This window comes from Phycodurus eques, chromosome 7 (genome assembly GCF_024500275.1).
Source record: "Phycodurus eques isolate BA_2022a chromosome 7, UOR_Pequ_1.1, whole genome shotgun sequence".
NCBI lineage: Eukaryota > Metazoa > Chordata > Actinopteri > Syngnathiformes > Syngnathidae > Phycodurus > Phycodurus eques.
Genome location: NC_084531.1, coordinates 30,772,905 through 30,795,172, shown reverse-complemented (window position 1 = coordinate 30,795,172; position 22,268 = coordinate 30,772,905). Strand labels below are relative to the sequence as shown.

The following is a 22,268-nucleotide window of genomic DNA, read 5'->3' as shown; positions in this document are numbered from 1 at the left end:
ATTCTAATGTAATCTATTACTTTTCCTCAACTCTCCCAGCACGCACCTGGCTTCTACAGCTGTCTCGAAGCTACGCGTGACCGTCGTTCCCTTGAACGGTGGTTACTTTTTGACGAGTTATTCCACGCGCACGGTACTTCCTCACCTTGTTACGGTTCACATTTGTCACTTCTGACCATCGCTGCCAGTGTCGGGACGATGACTTTGGAAATGTCGCCAGTTACACGTTACTCTGTTGAAAATGGATTAGTCGTGGAAATGACTTCAGGCCAAAGTAATAGGATTACATTTTGAATGACGTCACCGACGGGACCCTTGGATGTTTCCTCTCAAAACAATTGGATCAAAACCATCATTTTGGAATGAATCCCTTATTTGTTCTTTCCAAAAAGAATCAAGTCGTCGTCCGTTAAATTGAAGCACTTTTTTTTCATGGGCTAAAAACATCAGTACAACACAAAATGTTTGTCCCTTTTTGTTACTGCACCGACTCCTCCAGAGTCACGGGCGGCGCAGCGGTGCACTCGCCTGACTTTGGTGCGGGCGGCGCGGGTTCAGTTCCCACTCAGTGACGGTGCGAACGGTCGTCCGCGTCTACATGTGGCCTGCGACTGACCGGCGACCGGTTCGGGGCGTCGTCCGCCTTTCGCCCGAAGTAGTTACATTTGAGCCTAATTACATTCCACTTTTACTTTGTATTCGTTACTTTGCACACAGTAATGACTTTCCTAATTGTTACTTTTGACATTAGAGTAGTAACTTAGATGATGATGATTGACGGCGGCCTGCGCGGGGAGCGGCTGGGCGGTTCCCGTGGGAGGCGCAAGCGGCGGAGGGCGTGGGCCGTCCGAGTGCTTCGTCTTCCATTTTCTCGATGAACGCGCTCACCGCAGGTAAGAAACACGTCTGCTCTCTCTGTGCCCGCGTCGGCGCTGAGCCAATCTCCACGGTGACGCGCGCGCCGTACGATGTCGAAGGATGATCTCTCGTGAACTCGCTCACTTGGAGACATTCAAAGTCGCGCCGAGTGTTTGACTGTAAAAGTGTGAGCGCTAGCACGCAGCAATGTGTGCGTGTGCGTCATTCGGATGCTCCAAGGCCACACGCACACAGCCTCAACGTGTGCGCGCGTGTATATCAAGAGGAAGCCACGGCGGTACGGCGTTCGTGCCAACTGCTCCTTCGCTTTCGACATCACATTCGTATTTATATGATGTTGGGACGGACGGGTACCGATGCAAGGGATCGGGCGGATAGCGGACTTATTTCGAGGTTTCGGGTACTCGTGGAGGCCGCAAAAATATAAAATAAATCTGACATGGAGTAAGTCCTCCTTGCCAGCAGCTGGCGCTACACTGTGGCGGTTTGACACATCAGCCAATCATCATGAGCATCACAAAGAAAGAGGTTTGTCTTTACAATTACTTGTCATTGTGTTCATTCAAATTTGGGGTATCAAAGGTAATATCGAGGCACGGTGCACGACCGGTTAGCACACCCGCCTCACGGTTGTGAGGTTGCGGGTTCCAAATCCCGGCCTGGCCTGTGTGGAGTTCGCATGTTCTCCCCGTGCCTGCGTGGCTTTTCTCCGGGTGCTCCGCTTTCCTCCCGCATCCCAAAAAACATGCACGGTAGGTTGATTGAAGACTTTAAATTGCCCGTCGGTGTGATCGCGAGCGCCGATGGCCGTTTGTTTCTATGTGCCCTGCGATTGGCCGGCGACCGGTTCGGGGCGTGCCCCGCCTCTCGCCCGAAGATAGATGGGATGGGATGGGATGGGCTGCGGCACGCCCGCGACCCGCGTGAGGAGAAGCGGCTCAGAAAATGGATGGATGGATGGATGGAGGTACTATTGGTATTTTACTGATATCGGTCAAGAGAAAAAAGGTGGTTTTGAACATCCGTAACATTAAGTCTATCGCGCCACATGTACAACACATCATATCATGGGGTATATAAATATATTTCAAAATGCAACATAAGTCAACATCAATTTTGATGCTTATTTTTTTTATCCATTTTGTTTTTTCTCACACTATACATCAGATGAAAGTAACAACAAATGTAAAAATGAAGTTTGTGTGTCCTCTTCATTGTCATATAATAGTACAATATATTATATAGCAGTGCTGAAATACAATGTGTGTGCGTGTGCGTGTGCGCGCGCGTTATTAGAGATGAAGTTAATGTCATTGTGCTCCACAGGTGACAAAAGCACCTGATGCTTTGCGCTAATCTTGCCACCTGCCACTGAACACACAAACGTGCGCGCGCACGCACGCACGCGCACACACACACACACACACAGGCAGCATGGCGTCCAAGCCGCGCGTGCTGAGCGAGCAGGAGGAGCTACAAAGGAGAGCCAATCAGGTCACAGAGGAGGTGAGTGAAACCAATCAGCTGTGAGTATTCATCACGTCTCACACAGCAAATTGTGTGCGTGTGTGTAAAAGGAAAACGCACTCATCGCGTGCAATGAGGTGTACACAAACATCAACATTTGCGCACACAACACGGCAAGATTCTGTGGTTGCTGTCACTTTAAGAACACCTGGCTCACCTGGTTGCCATGGAGACATGCAGAGGCGCGACAGGCGTGGACGATGCACACGCCCACACAAACGCGACTCACACAAACGCGACACACGCACACACACCCAGAGTGAAGTATTTCATATTTAAAATATGTATTATTTGGATGATTGTAGCACATAGCAAATCAAAAAAATCCTCACATTGAGAAACTAAATTATAATGACAAACGAAATAGGGAATTAATTCAAGAAATAAAGTGATTTTTAATGTAAGAATTAGGCTGGAATTTGCCCTCTGAAAAGTACTTCAGTGTTGCATCACTCTATGAGTACTGAAGAAAAACGTTTCAACTATGTTCTAATTTATTGAGGTGTACCTAAATTAAAAAAAAAGATAAAATATTTGACTGTGAGCGTGCGTCGTCCGGAGTGCATATCTATGACACGAGTTTCACAACACCAATTCAATTCCTTCATTCGCTTTGGCCGCCTCACGAGGTGCAGGGGATCTCCGACGCGACTATGCGGCCGTCCTGCCCGCAACGAACCGAATACGTTTCAGATTGTCACGCGGCGCTGTTGAAACTCTTGCCTCGCGTCAGGGGGCGTAAACACGCGTCCGCAGCGCTTTCGCCCCAAAGGCACATTTATTCGGCAGCATCCGCCTCCCAATAGAGGCGTCCCGCTCGTGATGGGCGAGCCGGCCTCGCCCTGACATGAAGTCGTGAATGCCGGCGATGTGTGCGAGAATGTGATTGACGTGCTCGCGTGAACGCATTTGAGTAGTGTTGGTGAGAGCGTTTGAGTAGTGTCAATGAGAGCAAGACGTGTGTGTATGAGTGTTTGAGTAGTCCTTATGAGAGCCTTTCAGTAGTTTGTGTGTGTGAAAGCATTAGAATAGTCTGAGAGCTAATCCTGAATAATGTCCCCAACGGCCCCTCATAAACATCCACACATCCAAACACATACAAGAACACACGCGTGTACACACGGTCATGTTTGTGCGACAGCAAACCATCAGCATCGTCTCCTTACAAAACTTCCTTCCTTCACTTCAATCGACTTTTCTGCCTTCCTTTGAATGATGTTGTGTAAATGTCGCTAATGATGTGGCGTGTGTGTGTTGCAGTCGCTGGAGAGCACACGCAGGATGATGCAGCTGGTGGAGGAGGTGCACGCACACACAAGCCTGGCTGTCTTAATTCGAACCAAAAGTCATGTCAGTGTGTGTGTGTGTGTTCGTCTAGAGCAAAGACGCCGGCATCCGAGCGTTGGTCATGTTGGACGAGCAAGGAGGTAAAACATTGGCGAGCCGTCAACGAAAGCCGTCACGCTAAGGCGACGTTCACGCGGCGGGTCGATTCCGACGTTTTGCCCCAGACGCGAAGTTTCCGGCTCATTTGATCGATAACGGTAAAGACGTGGCCTCGTAAATTTCCTTTTGAAAATCGTTGGCAGTTATTATCCATCGAAAGGTCCTCATCATTTCGAAGAACATGCATTTTTCAAACTTGAAATGCCAAAATGTCTTTACTGTTCCGTGTTCAAATGAAGTTGTGATTTTAAAAATGGACATTTTTGGATAGATCGGATTTTTCTCCGATTGCTTCATTTGCCTTTTCCCATGAAAACGAACGCAAACGGATGGATTTCAACGACAGTATGTAGAGCACTTTGAGTTGCATGTCGTTGTATGAAAAGTGCTCTATGAATAAAGTTTGATCGATCGCTTGCTCCCCAGAGTCTGAAGGGCTCAGACGTCAACTGTGCAACTCGTGGTTTTGATGAAGCTGCTGTTTACGGTCATGCCTTTTTGTGTGCGGCGTTATAAAAACGAGTGCATTTCAATGGCCGAGCACTCTTTGCTGTCAGTACGGATTGCTTTTACTAAATGAGGGCCAAAAATGGCACCTCATCCGTAAACGTGGGCGGCCGGTTGGCGCACCCCGCGGGGCTCGATCCCCGGCCCCGCCCGCCCGCCCGCCCGTGTGGAGTTTGCGTGTTCTCCCCGTGCCTGCGTGGGTTTCCTCCCACATCCCGAAAACATGCATTCATTGAAGACTCAAAAGTGCCCGTAGGTGTCAATGTGTGCGCGAACGGCTGTTTGTTTCTATGTGCCCTGCGATGGGCTGGCGACCAGTTCGGGGCGTACCCCGCCTCTCGCCCGGCGATAGCTGGGACGGCGGGCTCCGGCACGCCCGCGACGATGAATGAATTAATGTTTCTGCATGGGAGACTTTGACCCATCAAAACTAAGGTGGCATTCCAAAAATGGCGAAATTCGATTTTTTTTTCGATTTGATCAAATGGTGTGAACACGACCCGTCTGATTTCTTCACGTCAATGTGAACAGTAGAATTTGGATTTTTTTTCAAATCCGAGCCAGGCCACTTTCGTGCGTGGGAATAAAACGCAGACGTGCGGGCTCGCGTCGCCCCCGTCCGACCTCCGGACGCCATTCAAAGGCGACGACCGTCGCGATTGTTGGACAAAACAGACAATCGCCAAAAGCAAAAGCGGCCGGAGGAGCAGAAATCCGTCAGTGGTGAAAAGAAGAATCCGAAGCATTATTCGGTTAAGAAAATGTCACAAGTACGTCAGACCGCGTTGACTTCCGTAAAAAGGTGACGTCGCGTTTGTGTCGCTTGACGGCCGCGTTAGTTTTTGTAACGCGAACGCCTCCAAAATCCCAATTGGGCGCGTTGCCCTGCGGCGTCTCCGACGACCACGTGGCACGTACAGCGCTGCTCGAACGTTCGTGGACGACAACTTCCAATTTGTGTGCACGCACGCGAGAAGAGATTTTGTTTTTTATGATTGAATCCGACCGACGCGACATTTGACGTGTGCGGAGCCTCCTATTAAGTGGCTTGCGGCGCCACGTTTGGCGAGCGTCGCTCCAAGCGAACGTTCACTGTAAGCGCCGAGCACGTCCTTGCAAAACGCGGCCAGTAACTTGAGACGTTGGACCCCACGGCTCACCGAGCTTTTTGAATCCCACAGCTACTTCTCGAAAGGCTACTAGTTCGAGATCCGCTTCTGAGGCTGCTTCAGCGTCGACTACATGGTATTCATCTTCTTCTTCTTCTTCTTCTTCTTCTTTTCCTTCGGGCTTGTCCCTTTAGGGGTCGCCCCAGCGCCTCATCCTTTCCCATGTCAGCCTATCTCCTGCATTCTTCCTCTCCAACACCAACGGCCCTCGTGTCTTCCCTCGCGACATCCGTCAACCTTCTCTTTGGTCTTCCTCTCGCTCTCTTGCCTGGCAGCTCAACCTCATCGTCCTTCTACCAACATACTCACTATTTCTCCTCTGGACGCGTCCAAACCATCCAAGTCTGCTCTCCCGAACTTTGTCTCCAAAACATGGAAACTCAGCTGTCCCTCCGATGAGCTCATTTCTAATTTTATCCAAGAGAGCGAGCGGCGTGACCCGCTAAAAGAACCATTATTTTGTCAGAGGCTAAATTGACTATTGTTTTCTTCTTGACCTTACCGAGCGAACATCCGTCCGAAAAGTGGCAAAAATGTTGGACGGGTTAAAATCGGATTGCGAATGTCGCCTTGTGCTCAAACACAAAAGCAAATCCGTCCGCTTTCATGGAGGACTCCCAAAACGGGAAAATATTTACGGTTGAGATGGTGAAATTTTGAGGATCAGCCCGAGTTGCCAAACTTTAAGCAGCACCCTTCAACTCGTTCAACGCGGACACCGCAACTGTCACGTTTGACGGGTTCCGCATTAGTGCAGTCAAATGTTTTCCACGTACAGTGGCCTCTCACACGTAACACGTGACGCGTCGACAAATGCCTCACTTGACTCTGTGTGTTACTTTGGAGTATTTTGTGTGAAGTTGTGACTGATTTTGGTGTTCGTGTGTCTTTGCTGGCGTCAGAGCAGCTGGAGCGCGTTGAAGAAGGTTTGGATCAAATCAACGCGGACATGAAGGAAGCCGAGAAAAACCTGACCGACTTGGCAAAGTGCTGCGGCCTCTGCGCTTGTGACAAGTGTGTGCGCGTGCGTGTGTGCGTGCGTGGCTCTACGTTATCCTCGTGACGTTCGCCAAAAGACCGCAGTCACTCCGAGAGTTGTCCGCCAAGTAATAATGCATCAGGGTCCACGACCGCAATTGTTTACGAGCCATAATGTCCATTTAGCATAAACTGAGCCGTCAATCTTCCCGTAAGAAACTTCTTCTTCTGTTAAGGAGTAACTAATTGCATGCAATGAGATTATGTCATTGAATTACAAAATGTATCTCATTATAATCCATGACATTACTGGAAGAAAAAGGTGTCATTAAATTACAATTGCTTTTGGAACAATTCCAAAACGACAATTATAGTGACGTTTAAGAAATTGCTGCAAAAGCTTTGTCGTCGTCGTCCCCCCCCCCCCCCCTCCCCCGCAATCTCACTCCTCAAGAAGACGCTTTCGATTGGCTCTCTCTGGTCATGTGCCATTCTGCCGTAGTCTCAAACATGACATTTTTCCAAATATGACCTAAAAGCGCCACCTTGCGGTGCAATCTATGAGTTTGTCTGAGGTTTTGAAGCGGTTGGACTCATCGTTACACCTTTTGAACACATGAAAGAACATTTGACTTGAACACTTTCACTGACTTGTCGTCACACCAAGAGATTGTCTAAATTGTGTGGATTTGGCATTTACGCCAACATGGTATCATGTTTTACGCATGCCGTACACATGCGATGCAACGTACAATTTTGAATTATGTATTTACAGTTCTTCATGTTTTGTTATCAGTTTATTATTTATGTACAGAACAAAATACAGTATGTGTTTTATTCCAAAATAACTGATCTGTGCTTTTGATCCACTTTTTATTTTTATTTTTTTTTTTCCAAGCCAACATCCAAGGGTCCTCCTGATGCATTCAAAAAAAAAATTAAGAAAAGTCATCAGAATAGAAATACGTTTGAGAAAGTCATTAAAATAGTTCCACTACACAACAGGGTAACTAACTTGCCAACACTGTGCACACGTCTCCTTCTACATTCGACACGACGAAAGCTTTTTTTCCTTTTGTGTTTTCCTCTCACGTTCTCTCCATCAGACCGAAGGCCTTGGAAGAAAGCGGGGCCTACAAGGCGGTTTGGGGCGGCGGCTCCGGACACGACGGGGTGATGTCCGATCAGCCGGCGTCGTCTCGAGTGGCGGACGAGCGCGAGCAGATGATTATGAGCGGCGGATACATTCGCAGGTAGACGCGTCTCGCACGAAGCCGTCTGAAAACGCCGGCTGCGTAAACGGCCGCTTTGTCCCAGGGTGACGCGGGACGCCCGCGAGGACGAGATGAACGACAACCTGGCGCACGTGGGCAGCATCGTGGGCAACCTGAGATGCATGGCGCTCGACATGGGCAACGAGATCGACACACAGAACGTACAGATCGAACGCGTTCGAGGGAAGGTGAGCGCACGCGCGACACCGCCATCGTTAGCTCGGAGGGCTGCAACTAACGATTATTTGAATAGTCGATTACGGTCGATTATTTTCCATTCGTCGACAAATCGGATAAAAAAAAACATTTTACAATTTCTATCCCTTTATTGAAAAACATGACATTATTTCAAATTGACAGTGCAGAAAATGCACAAACATAAATTGCTTATGCGTCAGTTACTAGTTTGGGCTACAGCCGTTACGTCGTCTGTCCGAAAATGGGCAAAGTAAAAGCAGATGTTTGCAAATGTCTTATTTTGATTGAACACAAAGATAATCAGTCTGCTTTCATGGAGGATGACATGAATTGGAGAATGTTTACTGTTGAGAGGCCAAAATTCAGACGATTTGGAACATTTTAAGTTCAACAACAATGAGTAAAATAGTTGTTGATTCATTTGATAGTCGATTGTCGCTTAATTAACTGTTGCACCTCCATTAGCTTCTGGAGTTCGCGTTCAATGTTACCTCGAACATTAGCACACAGCTAGATCAATGTTAGCTTGTGACGTTAGCGTCAACTTTAGCTGCAATGTTAGCTTCATTCCCCCCCCAATGTTAGCGTCCAACATTACCTTTAATGTTAGCTTCAACAAGTCATGTCAGTTTTCAAGCATTCTGCTAACCAGTGTTGGGAAAGTTCATTTTCTATGCTAACTCGTTCAAAGCTAGTTCCAAAAAGGAACTAGTTCAGTTCATAATTCAAATTTTTGAACTAAGTTCATCAGTCCAAAAATGAATACACGTATTATTTTCAATATGTCGCTGACGTGCTATTACCTTCGAAATGCTGCCATTTTGTTTCCCCATTGTTGCCACCCATTCATTCCACACTAGGAAGCCAAATGCAAAAACACGAGGAAATATGTGTCGCCTGAATGGTCTTTTTTTGAAAATGAGGAATTAAAACAAAAACAGAACTTTTGTCCTTAATGTGCAAACAAAAACACGCAACACCGTATGACAGGAACGATGGTGAAAGAACACTGATAGCTTTGCATTCCTGCCAGCTCTGGCGGATTATATTAACAAAATAATGTATCTATTCTTGTGTAAAAAATAGAAAATTCCATGTTATGATAGTGTGATCATACGGTGTTTTACCTAAAGCATTCTGATACAAATAATATTTGTTTCTAGAATGTACTTTATTCCAAATGAACCAGCACAGAACGCAGTCGCTGCCATTTACGCAGTGTCCCTGAACGCACCTCGCGCAAACACGAATGGCCGCACTGAAAGTGCGACATGTCTGCTCCCACCTATGAAGGCTCCTATACGCGGTGTTCGGGCGGCTTTTGTCCTGGAAGTCGCTAAGCACACCTGGCACTCTTGAATGACAACGAAGTTTCGTTCGAAAACCGTTCACGGGCGCATTCCCAGTAATAAAAATGAAGACAATTCAGTTCACGTTTGCCCCAAAATATGAGCTCGTTCAGGTCCAACACTGCTGCTAACGCGAGAGCTCAGGGACGCCGTGGTTAGCCACAGGCGTTATCGCCTGCGTTGGCTTCCAATGTCACCCGTGACGTTGGTTTCAGTTTACAACCTTACCTCTGTTGTTGACCGAGGTTAGCTTCAACGTTACATTCGCAATGGAGCTTCCAATGTCAGCTTTCACGTGAGCTCCTGAAGTCGGTTTCCAACCTTACTTCTAACGTTCGCTTCCTTCCAGCATTAGCTTCGACCTTAGTTCCAGTGTTAGCTTCCAAGGTTCAAGATTTCCCTGAAAGGTGCCATTTAACAATATTCACAGGCGTATATATTCTCTGCGAAGAACGACTACTTTGTATCCCGTCTTTCTTTCTTATACCGCCCCCAGGTGGACACCAGTAGGAGCAGCACAATTGGTGTGACAAAGACTTGAATTCGTGTTCATTTGATTTGATCATGTCATTTCTCTGTGTGGGTCGTTTTTTTTTTTATGCTGCAATTTGATCAATAAAGGTAAGGACAGTCAGGACCCCCCAAAAGTATATCATTTAGCAACAAAAAAAATTCAAAACGTTCTCTATGATTTCAAATTTTAGGCATTCATAGTAAAGACGATTTTTATTGATAGAGGAAATGGTGGTGGCCCACTCAAATACACTTCTTGCATAACAGTAAAGACAAACATCTTGCTAAACAATGGTGTGGGTTGCACAATTTGCACGTGTTGCACTTCAAACTCTGCGGATACTAGTGCATAAATGATCCCAGGCCGTTACACTCGTCTTGATGCAACCGCAGTAACGGTGAAGACAAGCAATAGTTGCTACACTTTCACAAACCCATACTGTACATATTTATCCATATGCAGGGGCGTCACTAGGAATTATGGACAGGGGGGGCGGGGGGGGGGGGGCTTAGGCCCTAGGAGATGCACAGATATCGCCGTATACTATTACGTGTTTATTTATTTGTATGGTGTAAATAACGCAAAATGTCTTCACAGGAAAACGGTCATTTTGGGACCGCCGCCTTTATATAAAAACTTGATTTTAAATTGTGCATTATTTGTAGATGCAGGGTTCGCGCTGGCCAATGGCTAATTGAAACTTGGGCTCGGCGATTATGGAAAAATGAATGATCACGATTATTTTTATTTATGTTGAAATCACAATTTATAAACACGAGTACATTGATTTGGAAACTTTGTATTCATTTAACTACCAAAACTCTACTTTAAATTAATTTACATTAATTAATAGAACAACCAGAAAAAATAAATCCGTAAGAAATTTGAAATTACAAAAAGAAATACAAATAAATACAGCCCCGACTAGAAACATTGGCACGCCTGGGGTGACTGTATTGGCTATTAAATATATTTGTTTAAAACAATTGTTTTTTTAAACAATCACTCAATATTGTGGCATTTTGCAAATAGAAATAATGTCGGTTGTCTAATTAACCTAAAACAAGAACAATTTTAGTCTAATTTCATGTCAGACGGTCAGGGAGAAAAAAGCGTTTTGTGTCTTTTGATACAAAGCCATGACTATCTGCTGTTCCTGCTGTACTCGCCTTGACCGCCTGGGGGCAGTGCGGTGCGCTGCACGCATGCAGCTGTGTATTACAGTAAGGCTAAAAACAAAAAATATGGGGAGAGATTTGTCTCAAAATTATTTCCACAATACAAATATTTGTGGATCTGAAAAACGTGTAAATCACGGACATATTTGTGGAAAAAAATGACATGGAAAAGAGGGAAACAAATCTGATATATGCAAAACACAAAATCAAAAAACGTTCATTGACAAATCAGATTTCATCCGGAACACAACGGTAAACATTTTGACATCTGAATTGATTTTCAAAAGGAAATTCAGTGGGGGTATGTCTTTACCATTATTGATCAAATTCTATGAAAATGAGCCACGTCTTCAGAAAGGATAATATTATAGAGTAGTATTTTTGTCGTTGAAAAACACATGAGCAAATGTTTTGTTTGTTTGCGGGGGATGACGTTCAAAGTTTCTCGTTTGTGGTTTGTGTCGTGTTTTGCGCAGGCCATTCTGAACGTGGCGCGCATCGGGACCGCCAAGCAGAAAGCTAACAACCTCATCAAAAAATAGAAGAGGCGCTCATCGTCCCAGCGGGCGCGCGGGCCACGGTTGGCCTTCGACCTTGGCGCTTAGCTCGCCGCTTCGTTCCACCGGCGCCAGCGGCAACGTTCCTTCCCCAAAAGTGTCGAATAAAAGCCAGAAACTCACCAAGACTTCGTGTGTGTGAATTCAGCCAATTGTCCCGCGTGCCAGCACATAACAAATTCAACGTAACCTTTGGCGGGGTGGATGTCAGAGAGGACATTTATGCATTCTTTTTTTTTTTTTTACTCGTTGTTGTTGTTGTGTGACAATTAAATGAAGGTGGGTCCAAAAAATGGGTCTTCGTGGGTTTGAGATTTCGCCTGAAGAAGATTGAGAAACATTCGCGTCACGTGTCAACGACGACAAGCGGAAATACGGATCGTATAAGGACACGGCACGTGTTCTCATAACGGACGAGGTTTACCGCGCAGAATTGTCCTTTGGCCGGATAGACGCGGCGCTGCAGGCGTGTGCGGACACACGTTTGCTTTGGAATGCAGACACGCGCTGGCCTGCAGCTCCTTTGGAGATCAGCTTGGGCAATAATCGTTCGATATCGGGTTGATTGTTTGCGCATAACCCCACCGCTTCGCCTCCTTTTTTGGGAAGTCACCGAGCCGTTGTGTCAAACGGCGGCGTGTTCCGGGTGTAGCCGCCGTTATTAGCTCGCTAAGCGCACGCTGGAGTGGTAAACGGGCCTCGTTATGGAAGCGAAGCGCAGCTAACTCACAACGGAGCGGCGTCGCCAAACGGTGACGTCACTTCGTCCCGATATTGCGGGAGCGGGAACTCGCGCGACGAGAAAGCGTACGGCGCGGCCTCGTAGACGTCACAAAATCGGGACGCTTTTGCTCTTGCTCTATGTCCACAATTGAGCAGGGTATTGTTGGATGGATTTAGAAACAAAAACGCGCTCCGAGCCCCTCGAAAGGATCGGCTAAGGAATCCGTTTGTTGCTTCTTTTTTGTCCCGCGAGGCGTCTCGAGCGTTAATGCCGCTGGGATGAGGCAGCCATTTTGCATTCCCACAACAGCAGACAGCCAAATAAATGCTATTTATTTCGCAGATATGAATGACAATGTATGAATTTGTCAAAGTGTGGCAACTATTGCGCGTCTTTACCGTTACTGCGTTTGCATCAAGACAAGCGTGTAACAGCTTGAACGCGTCGTGCGGATCATTTATGCACGTTTGTCCGCAGTTTGAAGGGCAACGCGTCTTTTGTCTTGACCGTTATGCAAGTATGTCATCATTGCTGGAGAGATGCGTATGTGCCGTACACACCGAAACGCGAGGGGCGGCGTTTTGAGCTCAATCGACTCCGCCTCCCCGTGGACGCAACGTCAAAACGGAAAGAAACTTGCGGCGGACTGCATCGCGTCGCATCGCACAAAAACAAACGGACAAACTTGTTTACCTGTGTGCAAATATCTTTTCTTGTCATATAAACAATATACAATAAAGTAGCTCAGATGAACATACCGGCGCTTATTATAGTGCACAACATTTTTTCAAATGAATACTCACAATGAAACACTGAGAGGATCTGATTTGTGAATTTGAAATATTTACAGTATGGACGCTGTTGTCTTTAGGTTCCCGCACAAAACACACACACACACACACACACACACTCGTATTTAAAGTAATAAAAAGATACTAAAAAATACAAACCAACCAAAAAGCGTTTGTTGAATTATGTCATTAATGTGAGAAAACAGCTGATTGAGTGTATAAACGTATATTGCTAAAAAAAATAATGTCGCTAACCACGAGACGATTTTTTCGTCGTCTTCGAATCAAGTGAAAAATGAACTTTGAAACGTTTGCTCTTACACAATTAGGCCATCGTGGAAACGTATCCATCATTTCAGGCGGGCTTTTGGTGTCACAAATTGACAAACTGAATTGAAAAACGCGCATTTGCCGATTCATCTTTGGTGCTAATTTAGTGTCGTGGTTGAAAAAAACAACAACAACAACAACGCAAACAATGCTAAATAAAGCTAACTCTGCTTCAATTAACGTCTAAACTGGGCGAACAGAAATGCCGACGGCGAACTCCGGTTCAAGTTCAAACTTTGCTCGGAGTCCTTCAGCTGGTTTGGTCGGCGTTCAAGCCCAGCTCAGGTTGACTTGAATCTCCGCTCCGGTCTCGGCGGGTCCGGTCTAGGCGAGCACGCAGTGGTTGAGCCTGCGCGACGTGACGTAGCCGCGCTGACACACGCATCGGAACGAACCGTCCGTGTTGACGCAGCGCGAGTTGACGCACGGGAAGTCCACGTCCGCGCCGACGTCGCACTCGTTCACGTCTGCCAACAAAAGCAAAAGAAAACAAAGCGACTTAGGGAAAACATACACACGCTAAGAAAACAGACGCCACCACACAAATCGACAATGTTCGAGGACCCAAAGAAAAATGGACGATATTGTAACGTTCGGTGACCAGACAAGTTATAAAAGCGCCGCGTAGGCGCGGAGATCAGCCGTTACTCCTCAACGGCAGAAGCGGCGGAACTGTTTTTTTCCGGTCTCGTCAACTCCTGTGACTTATCCAACCGAAGCCGGCGGGCCCGACTAATATGCGCGTGCATATTAGTCCGCCGCGGAGTAATATTGGCAAATTACATCTGTGTGTGGATGGTGGACGTGTGGAATGGATCTAGCTGCCAGCGTTCAAGGAGGACAAAACAGCCTATGACGTCGGCGACGGCGACGGTGACGGCGACGGTGACCCCCCCCCCCCATGAAAAACTCATCGGAGCTATACGATTCACGTAAATGGCGAATTCTGCCAAAAGCCGACTGACTTGCATGTATGAAAAATAGAAAAATGTCAGAAATGGAAAAATATTACAAAACAAATATTGGGGGACAAAAATGACAAAAAATAATACATAAAAAAACAGATATTGTAAATATAAGTAAGGGGAAAAAACAAACACATTTAAAAAATGTTTTTTAAATCGATAGAACATTTTAAAATACACAAAACTACACCAATATGGGGGAAAATACACATTTTGTATAAAATTATAATTATAATAATTATAATTAATTAATTATAAAATTAATTCTTTTATGAATGAAAAAATAGACAGGACAACACTAATATTAAACACTAATCACTAAACTAAACACACTAATATTAAAAAAATATTATATAAAAAAATGAAAAATATACAAAATCATTTTTTAATATATTTGTAAGAAAAACATCAAACAATTGAAAAATATTAGACAAAAAGCCAATACAAAAATGCCAAAACATTACAAAAAAGTACGACAAGAAAAATACACAAATTGTTTTGTTAACAAAAAATTCGAGTCTCACAATATTAGCACTAACCTGCAAAAAGACAAGAATGGAGTTAGGCCACTCTCATTCTCAGTGGCACAATTCATGACATTATAACATCAAATTCCCACATAAACAAATGAACGGCATTAGATACGTCACGAGACCTGCTACCGATGGCGCGCGACCACAAATGAAACGCGGCCGTCTCACCGATGCACGTCACAGTAGTTGTGTCCAGCTGGTAACCAGGGTAACAGTCGCAGGTGTAGCCCTCGTCCGTGCGGATGCACGTCCCGTTCCGGCAGCCGTCGAGTATCCCGCAATCCTCTGCCGCGCTCAGGCCGGCGTACGCCGCATAGCGCCCTGAAGAGGACACGCGGGAAAATTAGTCAGCCAAGTAAGTTTGTGGAAGGTGTTGCAGGCGCGCACACACACACACACACACATATATATATATATATATATATATATATATATATATATTATATATATATTGGAAGAAGGGTGTAACAAAACAAAAAAATACTCTTTGCAGTTTGGCCCACTCACGCTCATAGAGTCTCCTGGGGTTGGCCCCTGCGTAAGGGGAGAACGGTGGTCCGGGTCCCCAAGAGTCCTCCTCCTCCTCCTCCTCCTCCTCGTAAGGAGATCCTCTCGGAGGCGTTGCCAAGCTGAGAGGGGGCGTGTCCGGCCGGGGGACGGGCGGCCGCGGCCAAGACCCGTCGTAGTCTCTCTCCGAGTAATAATCGCCACTGTGCATGACACAATACAGGGGGTGCTGTAGTTCTTGATTTAAAAAAAAATGAGGATAAACAAATACAAAAATAGAAGATAAATACAAGAAAAAAATGATACTGTATATATATATAAAATACACAAACATTATTAAAAAATACCAAAATATTCGCTATAAGATACCCATATCAGAAACAAAGTTATTTTAAAAAAAACACTCAGACAAAGTGTAGTTGTAGTTCAAACTACAAGCATAAGTTGAATGCCACCTCGCTTCAAAACCTCAAACTGTACAAAAAAAAAAAAAAAAAAACTGTACTAAAGTAACGATTCGATTAAAATGTATTACACTTAAGTAAAATAAAATAAATAAATGTTTAAAAACAAACAGTTCTCTCGTCCTAAATCCAGCTGTATTGAACTATAAAGTTCTGAACTGTGCTTGGGCAGGGATTCTTTCTGGTACCACAAGAGGGAGCCACACTTCGACAATCGCCGTTGCAGTGTGTCGATGGTGATGCGTGTGCGTTTGTTCCTACTCAAAGCGCCCGGCTCCCCGGTACGCGTCGTCCGGCGGGCCGAAGGCGTACGGCGGCGCCCCGTCGCCTCCGACTGGAGAGAAGTCGTCGTAGTCGGAGGCGGGGAGAACGTCACGGGGCAACGCGTCGCTGCTGAACGGGGAGAAGAAGGGGGGACCTGCGGGGGGGGGGACAGCGTGACTGATTATTGAAATCAACAATTTTATGAGAAAAAAGAAACGCTTTCATGAATGGATGTACGCGTGCACGTAGGCATGCATTCGATTTGGGGAAAGCGAGCGTTTGAAGCACCTCCGCCTCTTTGCGGTCCGAGCGGTTCCAGTCCAGGCGAGTCCGGGAAGACGGCAGGAGGGAACGTGCTGCACAGGCTGCTGAAGTCCTCTGCGGAAATCAGCATCATCATCATCATCAGCAGCAGCAGCAGCAGCAGCAGCATCATTGATTCAAATGAGTCGTTAGGCATTCCAGATGAGACCTCATTTAATGTGAGTTACTTTTTAAGGTGGTTTTAAGGTAAGACTTCACTGCACCTACCGCAGCTCGCAGTGAAGCAAATGTTCAACTTTGACTTGACTTTCAAATGCTAATAGCTTGTCGTAGTCTTGGCAATTGACTTGTGGGACTTTTGGAGACCTTTCAATTCAGGACTTTTCAAGATGCTCCTTCCAATCAAATTAAAAGACATTCACAGCATTTTAAAGACAGCTTTCATCAAATTTAAGACTTGTTCAGACCACGTTCATCAAAATAAAGACATTTTAACACGTGATTCCATTTTAAGACTTAAGGGTGTTTGAAAGCTATTTGCATCAAAATAGACATTTTCAGACTTATGCAAGACTTACGCATCATGTTTCTGCCCCCAAATAATCTAAATGTTGACAGGTTTGCGACATCGTTTGGGTTGAAAATGCCCAGGATGCCCTATTTCGAGCTATTCTAGTTGCTCTATTTCACCAGGCAGTTTAGATGGACGCATTTCTCATTTATACGCGACGTAAATACATTTAGCTCCAATTGGATCGTTGTTCCTCTCAATTTAAATATGGAAAGCAGCTTCGCTCCGAATGGCGGTTGGCGAGATCTCGGCGGCCGAGCGTCCGTCGCGACGTACCCTTCGACGTGGGTCTTAGTGTCGTCGCGAAGCAGAATTTACCGAGCGTTTGTTCACTAATAGCGGAAATGAGAGTCGACGACTCACGACCCCACAGACGAGGGGGCGTGGGTGAAAACAAAAAAAAGACGGGACGTTTTGAGAGGAGGGTCCCGTGCTCCCATTAAATCACGTCAACATAACCGGCGCGCAGAAAATGACCGCAAGCTTCGTTATTTCATCCACACTGACATTAAAAAATGATGAATATAGCTAAGATTTGTCGTAAGTCACAACACGCCGGCTCCAAATGTAGAAACGTGACAGCTTACGTTCATGAAATCGCCCCCTGCGAAATGGGCCAAGCATAGCACAATTCTGGCTCTCAATTGCTTTTGCTCCCAAAACAAACGGAAGCCTTTCATTCCTCAACTGGTCGGCAGGTGACGCAAAGTTTAAGCTTGCAACGAGACGCAGCTGCAGGCGTCTAGCGGGCGGTTTCTGATACGGGCGGCATTCTCCGATGTCGGCGGTTTCCCTGATTTCCTCATTTGAGACACTCACCGGGACGAAGAGGGTTCGCGAGGCGCCGATGCTTTCTGCTGACCGACGCGGTACGTCCAGCCAAATTACGTCAAATCGCCAGGTAAACTATTGTTATCTGTTTTTTTGTTTTTGCAACCAACCATCGAAAGCATCGCGAGCCCAACGAAGCCTCACGGCGGCTTTCCGTTGACTGCCGTCGCCGTGATATGACGCGTCTACCGTAACGCAAACAGGTAGTAGCACTCTCGATCGTCACGGAGACGCGGCTGGCGTTGTCGCGTTACCCGAGTCGGTTTGCGGGCACAGCGCGCACTCCATGCCCCAGCCCTGGCCGTAGAGACAGCAGCAGTCGCTGAAGGTGACTCGCGCCCCCAACAGGGGACTCTGACACATCAGCTCGGCGCTCACCGTCTGCCAGCACACCGACAAGTTCTCATCTGACACGCACACACCACAGCAACTATTAAACATCCATTGCCAACAGAAAGACATTCTCATGTAGACACCACCACATCGTATCATGCCATCAGAATATTTGGACAATACTCAAACACAAAAATGGCATAAAAAAGGCGAATTTGCCTGATTTCTCTCACTGTCGAGTTAATCAAATACTAAAGGTCAAAGTATTGTAAAACGGTCACACGTTGGGGGCCAATACGGACTCGATATCGAGGCGCGACGTTTTCCATTTCCTGATTTGCGGTTTGTGCCGAGGGAAGGCGTGCGGCGTCTTACCCGGGCTGAGGTGGGAGGAGTTGACGCAGTTCTGCTGCGTCTGGTCCAGCACGAGAGGCGGCGGGCAGCTGCAATAATACGAACCCGCCGTGTTGACGCACGAGCCTCCCGCGCAGCTCTCCGCCTCGCACTCGTCCACGTCTGAAGGCGCACAAACGCAACGCTCGTTCGAGTCGCTCAAGACAAAAGAAGACGCAAACGATGAAAGGGGCAACATTCAAAGCACGCGAGACGATCACAGATTTTACAATCAAGCTTCTAGCTATTTATACACTGCAGAAAATAGGAGAAATATAAATCCGATTTGAGAGGATTCAGACTAGAAAGTGAAATCAAATGTGATTTTTTTTCCCTTTTTTTTTTTAAAAAGAGAAAAATATGCAAGACTCTCCAGAAGAGACTAAGTGGCAAAATACTCATTCCAAGCACCGAATCAAGTAAAGTAGGTTGTAAATTCTTTTCGAGGGCTCGTTTCTGACTCAGTGTGAGTGAAACGCTCCGTTTGTATGTGTTGCTGCTCTGTGTGTGTTACGGTAGCAGTTGTTTGAAGGTCGATACTTCCGTGCTCATTTCCGTGAGCCCGTCCGTCCATGGCGTTTCACATTATATGTTAGCAATGAGCTTGAATGTGCAGTGTTTCCTTCTTCCGTTCCAGTTTGAGACACAACTTCGACGACGGTGACGTGCTTTTTCCCCAAAGCGTAATTGCAGCCGCGACAGGCCCCAAAGGTAAACGACGACCGTTTCCCCCCCCTTCGCTCCACAGTACAACCGTTATGCTCCCCGGCTAATTCAATCATGTTAACGTCTTTTTCCCCATTGGCGTCACCAATTACCAAATGTTTTTTTTTTCTTTTTTGCACAGCTGCCGCTGCTGCGATGAGAGGACCAAGGCGAGGCACGTAAAAGACGATGACTTCATGGTGGAAAACACACGCAACACAAACATACACGGGCACGGGCACGGGCACGGGCACCTCCTCGGGGTGGACAATGACACCTTTAAAGTCTTTCCAAACGTTTCGACTCTCCAGTCGGTCCCGCGACCACAACACTGTATTTGCGTTCAAATATGCATCGGTTAAAGGGTTATAACACATCGACTACCGATGCTAACGTTAGCTCGTATGTGGCATTTTCCATTATGTGTTAGCATCAAGCGAGCGGGGACGCTTCTTAAGGCAACTTTGCTTTGGTTGTTTTAAAAGGAAACCGTGTCATTTGATTTGTTTGTTTGTTGTTCACTATTTGCCAAACTGCTGCTTGTTGTGAAGCGAGTTGCATTGAAATTCGTTCAAATGGACTTGAAACGAAATTGAAATGTATCTACTGTAGTATTTGCAGCTCACGCAACAAAGGTACACCTATCTGTGTTTTCGTACTGTTTTGGAAGCGCCCTAAAATGCCACAAGACAGGCGCCAAATCCTTGTATAAATAGGAAAGCAGTAACATGAAGTATGTTGAAGTGATACGTCTTGATTGAGAGACAAGCTTTGTATGTGGAGGGGGAGCCAAATCTACTGTAATCTGGGTTGTTAGTGGAAAATACAGAGAGTCATGCACCTTTCCGGTGCATTTTTTTCAAAATCTAATAATCTGGAAGACATTTATGTGGAAGGGTAATTCATACTTTGAAATAGCATTGAGTTTTGAGATCAGATTTTGGGGTATTCTAACGTTTTTTTGGGGGGGTGGGGGGGGGGGCTCAATTATTTTGTGCTATTCATGGCAGTGCAGTGCTCAGTCAATCTAATTTCTATTCATTTTCTCAAAATATATTTGGTGAATAATAATATAATTATTACAATTCAAGCATTAATTTTTCTTACATATAATTTCGCATTTTTATCTTATTAAATAAGTGGTTGATTAAGTATAATTAAATTAACTACAATAAATGGTATAGCGTAAAATAATGATTTTTTTTAACTTAAGATTGACAATATTTTAAATTCACATTTTATGTTTATTTATTTATTTATTTATTTAACAATGATCTGGCTGGTTTTAAAAATAAATTTTTTGCCCGCCCCCGTTCTAGGGGATCCCACATGAAAAATACGTAGTACACAAAAAAATATACATTTGAAAAAGACATGAATATTCATATAATTGGATTGTTTGATATACAACTAACTAATTTACATTTTTGTATGACTTGCCAACTGAACTCAATGTTATTTGTAGAGCGCGTTTGTTCACTTTAAAAATCAAATTGAGCGCAAAAAAGGTAGGGGTGGAACGCTTCGCAAAATCCACGGTTCGGTTTTGTGGTCACGGTTTTCGCTTCGGTACACGTCGAGTCTTCGGAAAATCAGTTATTCTTCTATGCATTTTTTTTTTTTACATTTACTTTTGAAAAATCTTATATATGCATCTATGACCAAGACGGGCTTTAACTGCAGACTTTCATCTTTAATTTGAGGCTATTTCCATCCACATTGGCGAAATGGTGAACAGCCCGTGTATATCGCCCACTTTGATGCCAACTGCCTTTTATGGGTGCTGGCTCGCCACATGCTCGCATTGCGTATCCTCGGGTTGCTGAAGTATCTCTCTCAAAACCAAAGGAGGACATATCGGAGGAGGTTTGTTTCAGCACGATTCATTTTCAAGGAAATGTGGCCAAATTAGGCGGCACGGTGGACGACTGGTTAGCACACGTGCCTGACAGTTCTGAGCACCGGGGTTCAAATCCCGGCCTCGCCTGTGTGAGTTTGGATGTTCTCGCGGTGCCTGCGTGGCTTTTCACCGGATTCTCCGGTTTCCTCCCAGATCCCAAAAGCACGCACGGTAGGTTCATTGAAGACCCTAAATTGTCCGTAGGTACGAATGTGAGTGCGAATGTGTGTTTGTTTCTATGTGCCCTGCGATTGGCTCAGGGTGTACACCGCCTCCTGCCCGCAGTTGCTGGGATAGGCTCCAGAATGCCCGCGACCCGCGTGAGGAGAAGCGGTGTCGATGATGGACGGATGGATGATTTTTCCTTCCCTAATATGCGAGCTGAAAGAAATGCTGGAAACAAATATGGGATGCTAGGAAATGTAGTTTTGTATGAAAGATCTCACTCCATTGACAGCGCCACAAATGGGCATCGTGACTACGTTACCCAGAGTTCAACACTCAGGCACGCTACAGGTACGGTTGGGAGTATTCTCCGAGCGCGGTCTGCTCCACGTTCGAAAACTCAAGAGCGCTGTTGGAATGCACGCTCTCAGCTTCGGGGCGTCAGAACTTCCAAACGCACCTTATATGCGCCGCCGCAACTAGATGAGCCGCCATCTTGGCTTGCATTCGCGCGGTTAGCGCAAATGTTCCCTGATTCGCCACACTAGTGAAAGAGGGAAATAACCCCCCCCCCCCCCAAAAAAAAACAAAAAATGTCAAACCAAACCGTTTTGAAGGTTTTTAAAAACCGCTCCATCCCTATAAAAAAGTAAAAAACCAAAAGTGTGCGCGTGTGTGCATGCGTACCGACACACTCGAGCAGCGCGGCGCTGTAAACGAAACCGCTGGCGCAGTAACAGTGATATCCCGGAATGATGTTGACGCAAACGCCGTTCTTGCACACCTGAGGATGGAAGCGCTTACACTCGTCCACATCTGGGAGGGGAGAACAGTGAAAAAAGAGGAAACATCATGCAGGACGTAGACGGACCGGCCCGTCTATGGCATTTTGCATTATATGCTAGCATAAAGCTCGCGGACTCCTGTTAGACAAAATCATATTAATTGCTTG

The 22,268-nt window shown here is 45.9% G+C and overlaps 2 protein-coding genes and 1 long non-coding RNA gene across 4 annotated transcripts in view; 2 read left to right on the top strand and 1 right to left on the bottom strand.

The window, feature by feature from the left end:
* Positions 1-876: 876 nt before the first annotated feature.
* zgc:101731 (SNARE_SNAP25N and SNARE_SNAP23C domain-containing protein) lies at positions 877-11,733 on the top strand. 2 transcript variants are annotated; one of them, XM_061682696.1, is made up of 8 exons: positions 877-893; positions 2,206-2,385; positions 3,667-3,708; positions 3,785-3,833; positions 6,431-6,542; positions 7,613-7,759; positions 7,824-7,968; positions 11,496-11,733. In XM_061682696.1, exons 2-8 carry the CDS (start codon positions 2,314-2,316, stop codon positions 11,559-11,561), a joined length of 633 nt encoding a protein of 210 aa, XP_061538680.1. In that variant the 5' UTR covers positions 877-893; positions 2,206-2,313; the 3' UTR covers positions 11,562-11,733. The 2 variants fall into 2 exon arrangements, with proteins under 2 accessions (XP_061538680.1, XP_061538681.1); XM_061682697.1 differs by lacking the exon at positions 6,431-6,542 and having other exon boundaries at positions 3,667-3,833.
* A 1,252-nt stretch (positions 11,734-12,985) lies between these two features.
* LOC133405582 (latent-transforming growth factor beta-binding protein 4-like) overlaps positions 12,986-22,268 on the bottom strand; it is a 43,776-nt gene continuing 34,493 nt past the window's right edge. Inside the window, 8 exon segments of the mRNA XM_061682688.1 lie at positions 12,986-13,888; positions 15,088-15,240; positions 15,427-15,629; positions 16,152-16,308; positions 16,443-16,532; positions 18,075-18,227; positions 18,529-18,669; positions 22,004-22,132. Coding sequence (XP_061538672.1) covers positions 13,746-13,888; positions 15,088-15,240; positions 15,427-15,629; positions 16,152-16,308; positions 16,443-16,532; positions 18,075-18,227; positions 18,529-18,669; positions 22,004-22,132 — 1,169 coding nt within the window. The 3' untranslated portion in view covers positions 12,986-13,745.
* Positions 17,591-19,777, top strand: LOC133405588 (uncharacterized). The gene is made up of 3 exons (XR_009768962.1): positions 17,591-17,890; positions 19,184-19,257; positions 19,394-19,777. It is a non-coding gene; the product is annotated as an uncharacterized LOC133405588 (long non-coding RNA).

Bases quoted from the DNA above. Each gene is read 5' to 3' on its own strand.
- zgc:101731 (XM_061682696.1), top strand. From the start codon at position 2,314: ATGGCGTCCAAGCCGCGCGTGCTGAGCGAGCAGGAGGAGCTACAAAGG. The intron at 6,543-7,612 runs GTGTGTGCGCGT...TCTCTCCATCAG, and splicing joins GGCCTCTGCGCTTGTGACAA to ACCGAAGGCCTTGGAAGAAA. The intron at 7,760-7,823 runs GTAGACGCGTCT...GCTTTGTCCCAG, and splicing joins AGCGGCGGATACATTCGCAG to GGTGACGCGGGACGCCCGCG.